We start from the raw sequence: 13,535 nt of genomic DNA, 5'->3' as shown, positions 1-13,535 counted from the left end.
ATCTTGTCAGGAGGGAGCAGTCACTGGAGAAGGATATCATGTTTGGTAAGGTGGCGGGTCACAGAAAAAGAGGAAGACCCCCGCGAAATGGATTAGCCAAGTGGCAGCATCGATGGACTCAAGCGTGGCAACAGTAGTGAGGTTGGCCCAGGATTGGGCAGTGTTTCGTTCTGCTGTGCATAAGGTGGGCATAAGGCATGAGTCAGCACCGACTTGATGGCACCTAATAACAACAACAACAATCTGTAAAGGGTTTCTGAGGCTGTAAATCTTTATGGGAGTAGAAAGCCTCATCTTTCTCTTGAGTAGCAAGTGGACATAGGATAAGCACTGCTCTGCCAATCACAAGGTTGGCAGTTCAAACTTATTAGCTGCTCCTCAGAAATCTGACACAGGAATGCTATGAGTCTGAACCAACTTGAAGACACTTAACAACAACATGTACTTAAGTAGCCTGGTGGTGCAGTGGTTTAAGCACTCAGCTGCTGCCTGAAAGGTTGGTGGTTCCAACCTACCAGCTGCGGGAGAAAGATGAGGCCAGCTGCTTCCCTAAACGTCACAGCTGAGGGACAGTCCCATCTTCTAGCCTGTCCTACCAAGTCCTCTGAATCGGAATCCACTGGATAGGAGTGGGTTACTTAGTACAAGGATCCCCCTGGTTAAAAGGACGGCTGTTTTGAATGCTACCAAATACAGATGCTTTTCTTGGAAAAGTATGTTAAAACACTTGCTGCTGAGACGATGACGTGGAGAGATGGAGCAGTTGGGGACTTTAGACACAGAGAGGGAGAGGGGCTGTGTGCTGACGACTGGGGGTCAGGTTTGTAGTGTCTACCTTTTGGTTGGTTGGTGATGCATGGAGGGGACTGTAATCATGGATGAAATGGTATATGATAGGATGAATGTAAAACTAATGTTCTCCCATGTAAACTATCACATAATTCACAATAAAACATTAAAACAACAACAAAACACTTGCTGCTGATTTGTTGCTTAAAACTCCTATTTGACTAGACCCATCAACACTATCATTTAGACCTCAGATTTTCTAGAAACGTTAGTGTGTAAACAACATTTCCATTTGCTCAAGTTGTGAAGATAGAATCCAATTTGTAAAAATATTAATAGTCTGTCTGTTGTGCTTCAGGCAATTTTATCCCACACTTGGCATTTGGAAGAAAAGGAAAGATCAGGAAGGTTCCAGATGCCAAGAGTAACCTCCTACAAGGATGGCCAGGCTCACATAAGCCATCTCCAGACCCCAGTGTCCTCATCAGCTAAGAGAGCAGCCCAGTGATTTCCCAGAACTTCTCTGGTTTGTTCCAACAGAGGGTGGGGAACCACGGGTGGAAGCAATCGTTCACACAGGCACCAGCTCCGCAGCCAATGGGAGTGGTCTCGTTCTGCTGGGGTAGTTGGCAGTGGCTCCCATCCACCTAAATGACTAATGCCCTTGGCTACTGACGGAAAGACTGATGTTTTAAATTTACCCAGAGACACCTTGGAAGGAAACCCTGGCAGTTGGCTTGAGCAGAACCCCAGCTCCTGAAAGCCCCCTTGAGCACAGTTCTACTTTGAGACACGAGGGGTCGCCATGTGTCTGACTCGACTCTGCGATACAGGCTTTGGTCTGTCCATCAATGCAAGGAAGAAACAGGGGGCGTCTTACCTGTGAAGTCGTACAACTGGGGCAAAGCATCTAAAATGATGCCAACCAAGGGCAGGTAGAGGGCAGTGACTTTGACCTTCACTTCTGGTTTGGCACATCGGGGGTCCAGGTCATGGCTACTCAGCAGGCTGTAGATTGCACTGACCGCCTTCCTTTGCACTTTGAGGACCCTGATGGGTGAAGAGAGGAAAGCAGACATTAGGGCCCCGGGAGATGAATCAATATGAATTCCAGAAAGTCAGTCTTGAATCTCTTGGCATACCATGGCTGGTACTCATTCCTTCTGAATTGCTAAACAAGACTCCATTGTATGGATACACCGAATCTTTTCCATCCAGTCATTAGATGAACCATGTTTCTTTGTCTTGTTCCCACCTTCTGGCTATTAAGAATCCAGCCTGTTGCTCCTGATATTCATGCACAAGTTTTGATGTGGATGCCTCTTTGCATTTCTCTTGGCTAGCTACAGAGGAGTAGCATAGCTGGATTATATGGGAACTCTCTGTCTAGCCTTCTAAAGAACTGCCAGATGATTTTCCATTCCCACCAGCAAGGGATGAGGGCTCCAGTTTCTCCACATATTGACAATAACAAAAAAGATGTTGTCCATCTTTTTGCTTATAACCATCCTTCTGGCTGTAAAGGGGCGTCTCATTGTGGCTTTATAAGGAGCTCCGGTAGCGTAGTGGTTACGAATCGGGCTGCGAACCTTAAGGTCAGCGGTTCGAAACTACCAGCTGCTCCGCGGGAGAAAGATGAGGCTTTCTACTCCCGTAAAGATTTACACTCTCGGAAACCCTGTACAGGGTCGCTATGGGTCGGACCCGACTTGATGGCACTTCACAACAACAACATTGTGGCTTTGATTTGTATTTCTTTTATGGAATGGTTGGTTACAAGTTGGGCTGTGAACCTCATGGTCAGCAGTTCAAAACTACCAGCAGCTCCGTGGGAGAAGATGAGGCTTTCTACTCCTGTAAAGATTTACAGCCTTGGAAACTCTGTTCAGGGTCGTTATGGGTCGGAACCGACACCAAGACACATATAAACAGCAAGTATCACCAATGGCATGGTGGACTCCTGGCATGACCCTGGGCGAGATAATGCGCTGGACTGCAAGGTTGGTTTGAACCGGAAGGTCGGCGGTTCAAGCTCACTGGCCGCTCCTTGGAAACCTTATACAGGGTCGCTGTGAGTCGGAACTGACGTGACGGCACTTAACAACAACAACAACAGCATGGTATGGAAAGCACCATGAGCTATCAGAAGAACAAACACATGTGTCTTAGAAGAAGAAGTACCATCTATGGGCTCCTTTGAAGCAAGAACGGAAGGATACGGTCTCACATGGTTTGGACAAAGAGGAGGGGCCAGTCCCTCGAGAAGGGCATCATGCTTGTAAAGTGGAGAGTCAGTGAGAAAGAGGAAGACCCTCAATGAGGGAGACTGACACAGGGGCTGAAACAAAAAGAGGAAGACCCTCAACCCAATGGATTGGCACGGAGGCAGCTCAAATGTAACATTAATTGTGAGGATGACGCAGGACAGGGCAGTGGTTTATTGTGTTGTGCACAGGGTCGCCATGAGTCAGAACTGACTCGACTGCATCCAACAACAACAATAATGGCAAACTGAAGGAGGCTTGGTGGCACAACGGTTAAGTGCTTGGATGCCAGCCAGAAGGTCCACAGTCAGAAGCCACCAGTTGTCCCTCATGAGACAAGACCGGGAGAGTCCGACCCATAAAGATTTCAGCCTAACAAGCCCTCTGAGGCATTTCTACTCAGTCATAGTGGACCACGATAGGTGCTAAGCGACTTGGTAACATACAATAATCGTAGTTAATTATATCCAGCATCTTGTCATGTGCTTACTGGACATTTGCATATCTTCCTTGGCGAAATGTCTATTCAAGTTTGTCTATGTTTTCATTGGTTTGTGTATATCATTTTTAATAATGTTGTGAGATTTCTTTATCTATTCTAGATACAAGTCCCTTATCGTATGTACACATACAATTGGCAATTACTTTCTCCCATTCTGTGGGTTGACGGTTCACTTTCTTGATGCAGGCTTATGAAACACCAAAGTTTTAATTTCGATAAAGTCCAACTGTCCATTGTTCCTTTTGGTTACTTGTGATTTTAGTGTCAGATCTAAAAAAAAAGTTTGATTCAGTGTCTGGAAGCATGGCATCTCTGTAGGATAACACAGGGCTTCGGACCACAAGGTAAGTGGTTCAAGCCCGCAGTCACTCTGTGGGAAAAAGATGAAGGTTTCTGCTCCCACCAAGATTTAAAAGCTTCAGAAACCCTGTACGGGGGTCATTGAGTCCAACAGACAACAATTCTAGGGCAGGAGAGTGAATGGTTGGTCAGTTTTGTTGATCTTGTCAAAGAACCACAGCTTGGTTTTGTGGATTTTCTCTATTTGTTTTCTGTTCTCTATTGTATTTATTTAGGTTCTGGTCTTTATTCTATCTGCCCTGCTGTTTGCTTTGGCCTTAATTTGTTTGACTTTGCCAAATTCAATGCATATTCTTGTGGCTATCAAAAACAAAACAAAACAAAACACCACATGCACATTTTTTACCTCCTTAAGAACAGTAGATGTAAATGAAAGAGAAATAAGAATTAGGCTCTATTTAGAGCCCAGAGAAATGAATTTTTATGCTGTCCACCAAAAGCCGTATGCAAGAGTGTTTATAGCAAGTGTTTTTCATAGTAGCTTCAAACTGGAAGCAAGCCAAATGTCTACTTACAGTAGACAGATGGTGGTATACACCCAGAAGGAAGAGTGCAGAGAACCGCAAAGAATAAATGTACTGATGTATGCAATTTCACTTAAGGGTCTTCCAGGCACAATTGTCACCAAGAGAACATAGAGTCCTAGAATCAAACTAGTTACCATCAACTTGATTCTTACATGGTTACCCCACGTGTGTCAGAGTAGAACTGCGCTCCTAGTATTATCTACCTATCTATATATCTACCTACTAACCCATCATCTATCTACCTACCTATCATCTCTCTCTCTCTCTCTAGCATTCTGTCATTTATCATTCTATTATTTCTCTATCATTCTATTATCTATCTATCATCTTCTATCTGTCTATCTCTCCATATCATTCTGTCATTTATTTATCTATCATTCTATTATTTATCTATTTATCATTCTAACTATTATCTATCTATCCATCTACCTACCTATCATCTATCTATCTATCTATCTATCTATCTATCTATCTATCTATCTATCTATCTATCATGTATCTATTTGTATTACGGTGTTGGTAAAGAACCTTGACTATACCATGGACTGCTAAAAGAACAAACATGAGCCAGGATTCTCCTGAGAATGGAGGATGGCAGGACTCTAACTCACTTTGGACATGCTATCAGGAGGGACCAGTCCTGGGGAGGGCCTTCTTGTTTGTTAAGGCAAGGGTCAGAGACAAATGGAAAGACCTTTGACTTTCCATGTGATGGGCCGACACAGTGGCTGGACCACTAACTGGGTTCAAATATGGCAAAGGCTGTGAGCATGGCGTGGGACTGGGTAACGCTACGTTCTGTCATACATGGGGCAGCTATCAGTGGGAAACAACTCGACGGCACATGATACCAACAACACACTTGACTATTGTAAAAACACAGCTAACACTGTAGGTGTCAACTCAACATTTTTCACCTGCACAGTTTCGTGGTATCAGTCACATTAATCGTGTTTGCCGAATTTTCCATCCCAATCTTTGGGTTATAGCTGAACACCTTAGTTGTTTTCACCACTTGGAGACTGCAGTTCAAGAATAGACAATGTTAACTGATGACGTTAAGAGCTGTGAAGCCCTTTGGGAACATGTGGGATGCTGGAAACATTCTATATTGTGATCTGACTGCTGACTACCTAAGTGTACCCATCGGTAACAGTGAACTACAGTGATACTAAGATCTGGGCCCTTGAAAAACCCTGGCCCACTGATAAATTGATCACCGATAAGCTCTGGGAAGTGCCCCATTGGTTTCCTGGACATCAAAAGAGAGGCAAACCTGAAAGCCAAACCAGCCTAACCTACTACCTTTGAGTCTATTCTGACTCACAGCTACCCTAATTCGAGCTAAGCCTCAGTGAAAAGGGAATCAACCAAGCAACTTGTAGTATACTTGGTACCTAATGGTCGTTATTCAATAAAGAACGCTTATCTTCTCAGACATCAGAATTAATGGTGATAGAGGAAGTAATAGTCCAAGTGTCCACTATGCCAGATGGTTACACTGCAGCTAAAAGATCTGGGGACGGCATTTTTAAAGGTGGCCATGCTCTACCCAATGTCTTTGTGCTTACAACAATTAGTCATATTTGGATAGCACGATGTGCTTGCTAGTTTAGAACAAAGATGGCTGGTAAGTTCCACACACTTGACAACACTGTGTTTTTCATGCATGTGGATGTTTGTGTCCACGCTGCAGGTAGAGGTCCAGGAGGCCCAGTGGAAACTGGAGCTGAGACGCCCCCTAGGGTTCCAGGTACTGAGATGTCACCACAGGTGGCTGGTTCTGTGAGATCCCAAACTGCCTCAACAGCAAGAGGACATGCGTGTGCAGGACTGGGTTCTTGTGGGTTTCAGTCATGTGGTCAAGCCCAGCAGGGCCTCCGCGTCTAATGACTTGCCTGGAGTGTAGCTGAGAGTCCAGAGATTGGAAGTCACATCACCAAGGTGACCAGTTCGCTAGCTACCCTCTGGGGCTAGTGGAGGCACCGAGTGTCTGTGTGAGGGTGTGATGCAGGAGTGTGTGTGTGTGTGTGTGATTGTGTGCAGGTGTCCTATGTGTCAATGTGAGTACATGTGTGAGAGGGTGGTGTGTGTGGGAATGTGGTTTGTGCATGTGTGAATGTCTGAGGGAGTGCTGTGTGTGATGTGTGAGGGTGTGCGTGTCAACATGTCATGTATGTGTGTGTGTGTCAGTGTGTCGTGTGTGTGTGTGAATGAATGCCCGAGTGTCATGTGTGGGTATGTTGTGCGTATGGTCAGGGTGTCATGTGAGTGTGGGGGTGTTGTGTGTGGTCAGTGTGTCATGTATGGGGGTGTGTTGTGTGTATGATCAGCGTGTCATGTGTGTGGGTGTGTCGTGTGTGTGGTCAGTGTGTCATGTGTGTGGGTGTGTTGTGTGTGAGTGTGGGTTTGCCTCTGTGGGGTGTAAATGTGTGGGTACATGCATGGTGAGCGTATGTTGTGTGTGTGAGAAAGTGTGGCTGTGTTTGAAGACTGCATCTCCTGGTTTGGGAAAGTTACAGGTGACCATTATGCCAACTCCCCACCTGGTCCTGGACTAGATCTGGGGCCATTCTGTTGCTGCTGTGAGCTGTCCAGTTGGTTCCCGCTCACAGTGACCCAGTAACGGGGGTCCCAAGACCGTCAGTCTTTACAGGAGCAGGAAGCCTCCTCGTTCTCTTAGGGGCAGCTGATGGACTTGAACCACTGACCTTACAATTTGCAGCCCACGCCCCCACTAGGGCTCCTTAGGGGCCATCGTACAAGAAGTCAAAACTGACGGCAGGACTGTTTCTCTAGATACCAGACTAGAAGGAACACAGAGTGGCAGTCACTGCTAATGTGAACCCAAAATGACCTTCAGACTAAACATGAATGCACGTCTGTGTGTCTGTGTGCCTGTGTACCAACATGTGTGTGCACCTATGTGTGTGAGGGCAGTTTTCCTCCAGCTGAAACCTTCCCCTCCACACCTTATTAACATCTATATATGTGTGAAAGTTGTCAGGATAGTTTAAAGAATTTATCGAGAAAATTGGGAGAATTTAGTTAGGATTGTCGGTTTGAACCAAGAAGTCGGCGGTTCAAACCCACCAGCCACTGCTTGGACACCCCATACTGTATCTCTGTGAATCAGAACCAACTCGATGGAATTTAACAACAGCAACAAGAAGTTAAGATTGAGAAAGACTTGGGGACAGACTCACAGCAACCCTATTCAGGGTTTCTGGTCCAGCTTTATATGCACAGACGGTCTTGTCATTCTGCTGAGGAGAACCTGGGGAATTCTAAGTGCTGACCATGTGGTTGGGAGCCCAGTGCATCACCCACTACGCCACCAGGGCTCTTTGGAACTGGGGAACGGCAGAGATTCACGTTGAGCACGAGACGCTGGCCTGCTGGTCTCATAAGTCCATATTTAGTGTCAGAAACATACCCTTCTCCTTCAGCGTCCAGGGCCGCGGCCAGTTCCGTAAAGAGCAGACCTGTCAGAAAGTGCTCTTGGCGGTACTCGGGGGTCAGGTCGAACATGCTGGCGATCTTCTGGTCCTGAAGACTGCAACCGGAACTTGAGTTCTACAGAAACACAAGGAGCACTGTGGTGAAGAGGTGCAACCAAGAAAACGATCCTGACTCAGTGACCCCGTGTGACACAGTGAGACTGCCCTGTAGAGTTTCCTAGGCCGTTCTCTTCAAGACAGCAGATGGCCCGCTCTTCCCAAGCAGCGGCTGGTGGATTTGAACAGCTGAACTTTCAGTTAGCAGTCAGGAGTTTAATTACTGCGCCACAGGGCTGCTATAATAATGATACCAAACAAAAACCGAGCTCACAGCCGTCAAGTTCATCCTGACTATAGCAACCCTGTATAGGGTCTCTGAGACAGTAAATCTTTATGGGAGCAGAAAGTCGCATCTTTCTCCCACAGCGTGGCTGGTTGGTGGGGTTGTACTGCCAACCATGCAGTTAGCAGCTCAAGGCTTACTGGATAGCTATCCCTCCCAGCCCCCTTTATAATAATAACCACAGAGAGTACTGTCTGAGCACTCGCTACAGCTCAGCCTTGGAGCTACTCAGTGAGGGACCAAACACTGCAGTGGAGTCAATTCTGTCTCTTAGCAACCAGTTCATCACACTGGGGTGGCTGGCCTGTTACTGCCACTGCTGCTATGAATGCCGGCAGGTGGACAGATTTCAGCGGACCTTCCAGACAGACTAGGGAGGAGAGGCAGATTATTTCTGAATGTTTAGCTCCTGAAAACCTTGTGAAGAGCAGTAGAACACAGTCAACAGCAGTATACTGAACATTGAAACATGATGAAGAGCACCAGAATATTGTCAGGTACAGTGCCAGAAGATGAGCTCCTCTGGTTGGAAGGCGCTCAAAATGCAACTGGGGAAGAGCGGCCTCCTCAAAGTAGAGTTGACCTTAATGACATGCATGAAGCAAAGTTCCTGGGAACTTCATTTGCTGATAGGGCACAACTTAAAATGAGGAGAAACAGCTGTAAACATCCATTAACAATTGGAACATGCGATGCATGAAATGAGAATCTAGGAAAATTGAAAGTTGTAAAAATGAAATGGAACGCATAAACATCAATATTCTAGATATTAGTGAGCTGAAATGGACTGGTATTGGCCATTTTGAATCTGGCAATCACACAGTTTACTATGTTGAGAATGACAAATTGAGGAGGAATGGTGTTGCATTCGTCATGAAAAAGAACATATCAAGAACAGTCATGAGGTACAACGCTGTCTGTGATAGGATAATATCCATGCGCCTACAGGGAAGCCCAGTTAATACCACTATTATTCAAATTTATGCACCAACCACTGAAGCCAGTGACAATGAAATTGAAGAATCCTACCAACATCTTTAGTCTGAAATTGATCAAACACACACTCAAGATGTATTGGTAATCACTGATGATTGGAATGCAAAGTTTAGGGGGGAAAAGGAAGGATCAGATGTTGGAAAATATGGCCTTGGTGATAGAAATGATGTTAGAGAGCACATGTTGGAATTTCGCAAGACCAGTGACTTCTTCATTGCAAATACCTGTTTAAAAGGACATAAAAGATGACTATACAAATGGACCTTATCAGATCGAATACACAGATATCAAATTGACTACGTCTGTGGAAAGAGACCATGTATTGGAACCATGGAGTGCCAGAAGAACAAATAAATCTGTGTTGGAAGAAGTAGAAGCTGAATGCTTCTTAGATGCCAAGAAGATGGTGAGATTTCATCTCTCATATTTCAGACATGGAAAAGTTCTATAGCTTTAGCCAAAACAAGGCCATGGGCAGATTGTGGAACAGACCATCTATTGCTCATATGCCAGTTCAGAATGAAGTTAAGGAAAATGAAAACAAGTCCACGAGAGCCAAAATATGACCATGAACATATCCCACCTGAATTTAGAGATCATCTTAAGAAGAGATTTGATGCATTAGACACTAATGACCAAAAATCATAAGAGTTGTGGGATGACATCAAGAACATCATGCAAGAAGAAAGCAAAGGGTCATTAAGAAGACAAGGAAGAATGAACAGACCAAAAAGGATGTCAGAAGATACTCTGAAACTTGCTCTCCAGAATAGAGATGATAAAACAAACGGAGGAAATGAGGGGGTACAAGAGCTGAACAGAAAATTTTAAACAGCAGCACAAGAAGACAAAGTCAAATATTTTAATGAAATGTGCAAAGATCTGGAGCTAGAAAATCAGAAGAGAGGAACATGATCAGCATTTCTCAAGTTGAAAGAACTGAGGGAAAAAAGTCAAGCCTCAACTTGTAATTCTGAAAGATTGTTTCAGCAAACTATTGACTGATGCAGAAAGCATCAAAGGAAGATGGAAGGGATATACAGAATCATTGTCACAAAAAGAAATGGCGACGTTCAACCGTTACAAGAGGGAGCTAATGGTACTGAAGGAAGAAGTCCGAGGTGCATTGAAGGAATTGGCAAAGAACAAAGCACCAGGAATTGATGGAATAAAAGTTGAAATCTTTCAAGAAAGTGAGGTGGCACAGGAGGCACTCACTCATCTCTGCCAAGAAATTTGAAAGACAGCTAGCTACCTGGACAACTGATTGGAAGAAAATCCGTATTTGTGCCCATTCCAAGGAGATGTACCCCAGTGGAATGCGGACTTCATAGGACAATATCATTAATGTCACATGCAAGTAAAATTTTGCTAAAGACAATTCAAAGTGTCTGCAGCAGTACATTGACAGGGAACTTTCAGAGGTTCAAGCCGGATTCAGAAAAGGACGTGGAACGAGGGATATTATTGCTGATGTCCGATGGATCTTGGCTGAGAGCAGTGAATACTAGAAAGATGTTCACCTGTGCTGTATTGACTACGCAAAGGCTTTCGATGGTGTGGATCATGACAAACTATGGACAACATTGCAAAGAATGAGTGTTCAGAACACTTGATTGTGCTCATGAGAAACGTGTACATAGATTCAAACAGAACAAGGGAACACTAAATGGTTTAAAATCAGAAAAGGTGTGCACCAGGCTTGTATTCTTTCACCATACTTACTCAATCTGTATGTCGAGCAAATAATCTGAGAAACTGGATTATATGAAGAAGAATGTGGCATCAGGATTGGAGGAAGACTCATTAATGACCTGTGGTATGCAGATGATACAACCTTGCTTGTTGAAAATTAAGAGGATTTAAAATACTTATGGGTTACATCTCAATGTACAGAAAACAAAAATCCTCACCACTAGACCAATAAGCAACATCCTCATCAATGGAGAAAAGATTGAAGTTGTCAAAGACTTCATTTTGGTTGGATCTGCCATTAACATTCATGGACACAGCAGTTAGGAAATCAATTTGCCTATTGCATTAGGCAAATCTGCTGCACAAGACCTCTGTAAAGTGCTCAGGAGCAAAGATGTTAGTTTGAGGACTAACGTGCGCCTGATCCAAGCCATGGTGTTTTCAACAGCCTCATATGCATGTGAAAGTTGGACATTGAGTAAGGAAGACTGTAGAAGAATTGATGCATTTGAATTATGGTGTTGGAGGAGAAAATTAAAGTTATCATGGACTGTCAGAAGAACAAATAAATCTGTGTAGGAAGAAGTGCAGCCAGAATGCTCCTTAGAAGCCAAGATGGCCAGACTTCGTATCTCTTACTTCGGATATGTTGTCAGGAGGGACTAGTCCCTGGAGACGGACATCATGCTTGGTGAGGTGGAGGATCAGAGATAAAGAGGAAGACCCCAATGAGATGGATTGGCACAGTGGCAGCAGCAATGGACTCAAGCGAAGCAACAATTGTGCGGAGGGCGCAGGAAGGACCTGGCGGTGTTTCATTTGCTTGTACATGGTCACTGTGAGTTAGAGTGGACTTGAAAGCACTCAATACCAACCATAGTGACCCTGTAGGACAGGGGAGAACTGCCCCATGGGGTTTCCAAGGCTGTAAACCGTTACCGAAGAAACTGCCCCGTCTTTCTCCCATAGAGCAGCTGGTGTGTTTAACCTTTGACCTTTTGGTTAGTAACCCAACACTTACGGCACTATGCCATCACCAGGGTTCTCAGCCACTGAGGTTGTTGTTGTTGTTGTTGAGTGCTGCCGAGTCAGTTTTGACTCATAGCGACCCTGGATGGCAGGGCTGGGGGACATTTGCCTCCTGGGCCTTATAGGACCTGCGAGATCATTTTGTCTGGCCCGTAAATGATGTTATAAATATCCAAATGGTCCTTGGCAGAAAAACGGTCCCCCACCCCCACGTCATTCGTCTTGGATCAACTATCAACACTCGCGGAAGCAGCAGTCAAGAGATCAGACGACGTATTTCACAGGGCAAATCTGCTGCACAGGAGCTTTTTAAAGTGTTGTGAGCAAAGATGTCAGCTTGAGGACTAAGGTGTGCCTGACCCAAGCCATGGTGTTTTCAATAACCTCATATGCATGTGAAAGCTGGACAGTGAATAAGGAAGACCATAGAAGGATTGATGCCTTTGAGTTATGGTGTTGGAAGAGAATACTGAAAGTGCCATGGGCTGCCAAAAGAACCAATAGATCTGTTTTGGAAGAAGTGCAGCCAGAGTGCTCCTTGGAGGCCAAGATGGCTGAACTCTGTTTCTCATACTTTGGACATATTGTCAGGAGGGACCAGTCGCTGGAGAAGGATATCATGTTTGGTAAGATGGAGAGTTAGAGAAAAGGAGGAAGACACCCGCGAGATGGATTGGCCAGGTGGAAGCATCGATGGACTCAAGTATGGTAACAGTAGTGAGGTTGGCCCAGGATCGGACATTGTTTCGTTCTGCTGTGCATGAGGTCACTATGAGTAGGTGCTGACTTGATGGCACCTAACAACAACAACAACACCCCCACTGTATAAGGTTCCTGAGGAGCGGCTGGTGGGTTTGAACTGCTGCTCTTGTGGTTCACAGTCCAGTGCTGATCCTACAGCGCCACATGAGGACTCTGCCCAGTGAGGTAAGGTCTGCGTAAGGATGAGACAAGGTGGCTAATTCCAGAAGAGGATCTTCAGACTCACTGGGCTCCCCCCGCCCCGCCTCCGTCCCGCTGTGCCTGGCCCTGGTGTGGTTGTTCCTGGGCAGGAATGTGGCAGAGCACTGAGGGCAAAGTTAACCCTGGCCGCCTCCTACGGGCTCCTGAGGGCAGGATGCTGCCGGAACCCTACACGTTTGGAATCGCTGCTTCTACATCAGATCTTTCCTTCTAGGAAACTTCTGCAACATGTCCTCTTGGAATGTGACACTTGTTGGTGTTGCTAGGTGACACCAAGTTGGTCACCACTCATAGTGACCCCGTGCACAACAGACGGAAACGCTGCCAGTCCTGCACAATCCTCGCAACAACTGATACGCTGGATTCCATCGCTGCTTACCACTGTGCCAATCTACTTCCTTGGGGGTCTTCCTCTTTTGTGCTGACCTTCCACTTTACCAAGCATGATGTCCTTTGCCAGGGACTGCTCTCTCCTGACAATATGTCCAAAGTACGAGAGACAAAGTCTCAGCATCCTGGCTTGTAAGGAGCATTCTGGCTGTACTTCTTCCAACACAGATTCGTTTG

The 13,535-nt window shown here is 45.4% G+C and overlaps 1 protein-coding gene across 2 annotated transcripts in view; it reads right to left on the bottom strand.

The window, feature by feature from the left end:
* The window catches only part of DOCK8 (dedicator of cytokinesis 8), a 170,155-nt gene that overhangs the window by 51,994 nt on the left and 104,626 nt on the right, over positions 1-13,535 (bottom strand). For both annotated transcript variants that reach the window (XM_006863731.1, XM_006863730.1), the window contains 2 exons: positions 7,879-8,018; positions 1,670-1,839 (listed from right to left, as the gene is read on the bottom strand). In XM_006863731.1, the coding sequence (XP_006863793.1) occupies positions 1,670-1,839; positions 7,879-8,018 (310 nt within the window). The remainder of the gene's footprint in view (positions 1-1,669; positions 1,840-7,878; positions 8,019-13,535) is intronic.

This window comes from Chrysochloris asiatica, unplaced genomic scaffold (assembly GCF_000296735.1).
Source record: "Chrysochloris asiatica unplaced genomic scaffold, ChrAsi1.0 scaffold00056, whole genome shotgun sequence".
In the NCBI taxonomy this organism is placed as follows: domain Eukaryota; kingdom Metazoa; phylum Chordata; class Mammalia; order Afrosoricida; family Chrysochloridae; genus Chrysochloris; species Chrysochloris asiatica.
This window is presented reverse-complemented; position numbering and strand designations above follow the sequence as displayed.